The 3474-nt window shown below is 43.1% G+C and overlaps 1 protein-coding gene across 1 annotated transcript in view; it reads right to left on the minus strand.

Annotated features, from left to right (window-relative positions):
• T265_13708 (hypothetical protein) overlaps positions 1-3161 on the minus strand; it is a gene marked incomplete at both ends in the record, with an annotated part of 25500 nt that extends 22339 nt beyond the window's left edge. The window contains 2 exons of the mRNA XM_009170158.1: positions 390-667; positions 3030-3161. Coding sequence (XP_009168422.1) covers positions 390-667; positions 3030-3161 — 410 coding nt within the window. The remainder of the gene's footprint in view (positions 1-389; positions 668-3029) is intronic.
• Positions 3162-3474: the final 313 nt, after the last annotated feature.

Raw genomic sequence — 3474 nt, forward strand, 5'->3', positions numbered from 1 at the left:
TATATATATCCTAAAACACATTTAACTCGAAAGCTCTCGGAACTGTACGGGTTCATTATATTTTCAATAGTACAGATGCGTTTAACACTAGACCGTGCATTTTATTTATCCTGAAATCTTTAGCTGACTACTCAAAATCATCCGCAAGTTTCACTGAAATTCTGAGGATAAAACCGTTAGTCCACATGTTTTAGAATACTCATACTAGTATAACAATCCCTATATATTTCGACGCCGTAAGGGGAACAAACTAGAACGAATTCCATAGTTTGCCGTTTTCCTTCGTCTTCCCAATAGTATATGTAGCAATTTCTTGGAAAGAAGACGGAATTTGCTTGCAACGGGTAGACGAGCTCACCGCGCCTATAACATGAAAGTGTGAAACTCACACAGTGATAATGCTGTTTTGCTTTGGGCTCTTTTCTTCCTTGTCCTCACCAGTTGTTTTAAGATTTGAATTGGTAGCAGTTTCGGAATCATCCAATATCAAGTACTTGTTTTCTGCAACGATCGTTTCAGTACCTGAAGGAATGCAAATATATGTGACAGGATGTTGCTGGAGAGCAGCTTCGATTGTCTGATTGTCGGTAGTAGCGTACGTGAACGTTGCTTCATTGGTCCCCTTGTCACTCGACATGATTGCACAAAGTTTTGAGTTTAGTGGCAACTAGTTCTGAAATGCAAATGCAAATGATATTAGAAAGGCCTAATATTGCTTGATTGGTAACAAACTACGTGTTAAAGTGGGTTAAACAATGGCCATCACCAATGCATAAAAGATGCTCGTTTGTAATTAATCTGACTTAATTGAAGCCTATTAGGTTAGTGGTTATTGGTAGCGGCTTGCAGTCAAGCGGTTTTCTGCCGCATCATCGATAAGTGGAAGAAATATTCGACAGAATCGGACGCCGATTTTTCTTAGAAATTAAAAGCCAGCAAACGCAAGGTCACACGGAAAGACATCACGCAGTGACTCAATCCACAGAGTTGAACATGCAACACATGTCGGCTAATATGTGACCCGTAAAATCTCTACTCATTACGTTGCATCGGCCAGTTGCTAGCATTTACTCACGTGCACAGAAGCTTAGAAAGGTTTACGTTCTTCTCCACGACGGACGGTTTCCGCTTCGGTACGCACGAATTCCATGTTAGTCATTTGCAATTTCATCTGATACCGCCGAGCTCTCTGTTTCAAAGTCAACTTAGGGAATCTCACGTGTACCAATACCACTACTCGGTACAATGATACACATAACTTAAGGATGATGGACGGCGTTTTCATAAATATGTGGTGTTTTCTAATGCAAGCGAATATGTATATACGTATTAACCAACGTCTAGCTGGTTTTTATCACTGTTAAGAATCACTCAGGTGCTCTAAAACGCCTTCTCAAAGTGTAACGTTGCCAAATCAACATTCAGTGATTTAGCATAAAATTCACAGTAATCGCGGATACTTTAAAGAGTCACGTATTCTGTGTGAAGGTACATGTCTTGAGCCATCTGCTTTGAGGATTTTTTAACCAAAACATCGGTTAACCTGACGAATGGCTTATTTTTGCCGGTACATTTACATCCCATCTGTAGGTATGACCTCTTTACCCACAGGCAGTTTCCGGAGACTGCTCTCAAAGACAAACTAAAGTACTCTTCGGACATTCCCCGCTTTCTAGGTCTCCTCCATTTTCGTAGCTCTACGTGTCCTCCGGCGATCTACGTCTACGATCTACTACGTCTTGATCGGCCTCTGATTGCTCCTCAAGCTGAATTATGCTCTTCACAGGCGGGAACGATTCTCAGAGATTTATTCAGCACCACTGTCCTGACCTGGTAGAGGATTGCCACAAACAAAACTTTCGGCAATTGGGAATGGCGTGCGGATGTCTCTGCAGTCCGGCTTGACACCCGACGGCGAGGCAGCTGGAAGAGAGTCCAGAAGGCAAGTATGGTAAATTCGTATAAATTCGAGATGCACCAGCATCTAAGTTGCTCAATGAGTTGCCCACCATTTGTGCAGCCGTGGAAAGCATATTTGAATAGGAACGTGGTCACAATCCACACGGTTGTAAAAGGAACGATGGTCACTTATTTTTCGGTATTTCGATAATTGATGCCGATGTTTCCAACTTGTAGCAGTGTCTAAGACGCTGCTAGAGGACACTGCGACCAGACGAATTTGGTTATTTCGGAAGCTTACACTGCATGAAAATAGTCTGTGGTTAACACCTAGCTAGAATCATTTGTTCTCCATTGTCGGTATGTAGCAAATCGAATGCAAATCATTTACTTATTTGAGTTCACATGCGGCAAGTCTTCCCACTTGTGAATTCAATTCTCCTGCACGCGCTACAAAACCTGGGCTTTTAGTTTACTGAATCGGAGCAATCAAGGCGTAATAAAACTTGCCTCTGATGGCATCAGAACCACAGTCAGTTAGAGCGTGAGCAAACACGACTAAAAGGCAACGCTCACTTTCCCGCTTGTGTGACTGTATAATAAATGTTGCTGCACAAACCACACAGAGACAGCTATCGCTGGGTGTCCAGCAAGCAAGTTTTTTTCCCTCCGGTGACTTGAGATTACGCCAACCCTTCCACGTCCTGTTACAGTAGCCACTGAATCGTCAGGGATGCTCGGCGGAAAACTAGTGGAGTGCGAGAGGGCGGTTATCTTAACCATTGTGCTTGCATCATGAATTCCTGTTTCTGATACGCAGCACACACACATGTCAAACAAGTCCAGTGTGAGAGCAAGAGCAGTTTGTTGTCTTGCTTGCTTCAGATGGTAAACATTAAATGCGGCTACGTAGAATGGTCCCTGTGACATGAAGATTGAATTCGGGATGCCTGAGGCGTTGGGCAACGGCTTAGGCGTATGTGTTATGGATAAGAGGGAAACAAGGCAAACGGAGTCTTCAGTAAAACCGGAGAGAGTCCTACAGAGAAAGAGGTGGTTATGCAGGGGTTAAGGAAAGTAGAAGTATATGATAAAAAGGTGAGCATCAGCAATAGTCTGCTTTCGCTTACCCACCCTTGTTTAGGCAGGAAGTGACGTGAACTGGTTAATAATGCCACTCGACAGCCGATGCAGCACGACAGTATTGTTCGCTGTAGGGATCCTGACTTTACGTGGTCTTGGATAACGCCAGGGCACGTAGATCTAGACAGAAAGACAATAAGAGTACTCGACGAGATTCTTTTGCCTAAAAGCCTGACCGCCGTGCAGCGTTGGCAGAAAAGTGAAAGTTACCTCAAATGTCTAAACCGTCAAGTTGGTGGATCAGGAGACTGAGCTAGTCAGAGTTCCATCCATTTTGGTTAGCATAACACATCAAATTACTCAGTTTTAATGACGAATTAGTAACGAACTGAGCATGAATGATTCACACACAACCATTTCAAAGCCTCCACGGTAGTAAGTTCTTATTAACTTTTGGAAAACCTCCGTAATTTTGTGAAAAGCAAGAAACAC

Source organism: Opisthorchis viverrini (assembly GCF_000715545.1).
Source record: "Opisthorchis viverrini unplaced genomic scaffold opera_v5_94, whole genome shotgun sequence".
Classification (NCBI taxonomy): domain Eukaryota; kingdom Metazoa; phylum Platyhelminthes; class Trematoda; order Opisthorchiida; family Opisthorchiidae; genus Opisthorchis; species Opisthorchis viverrini.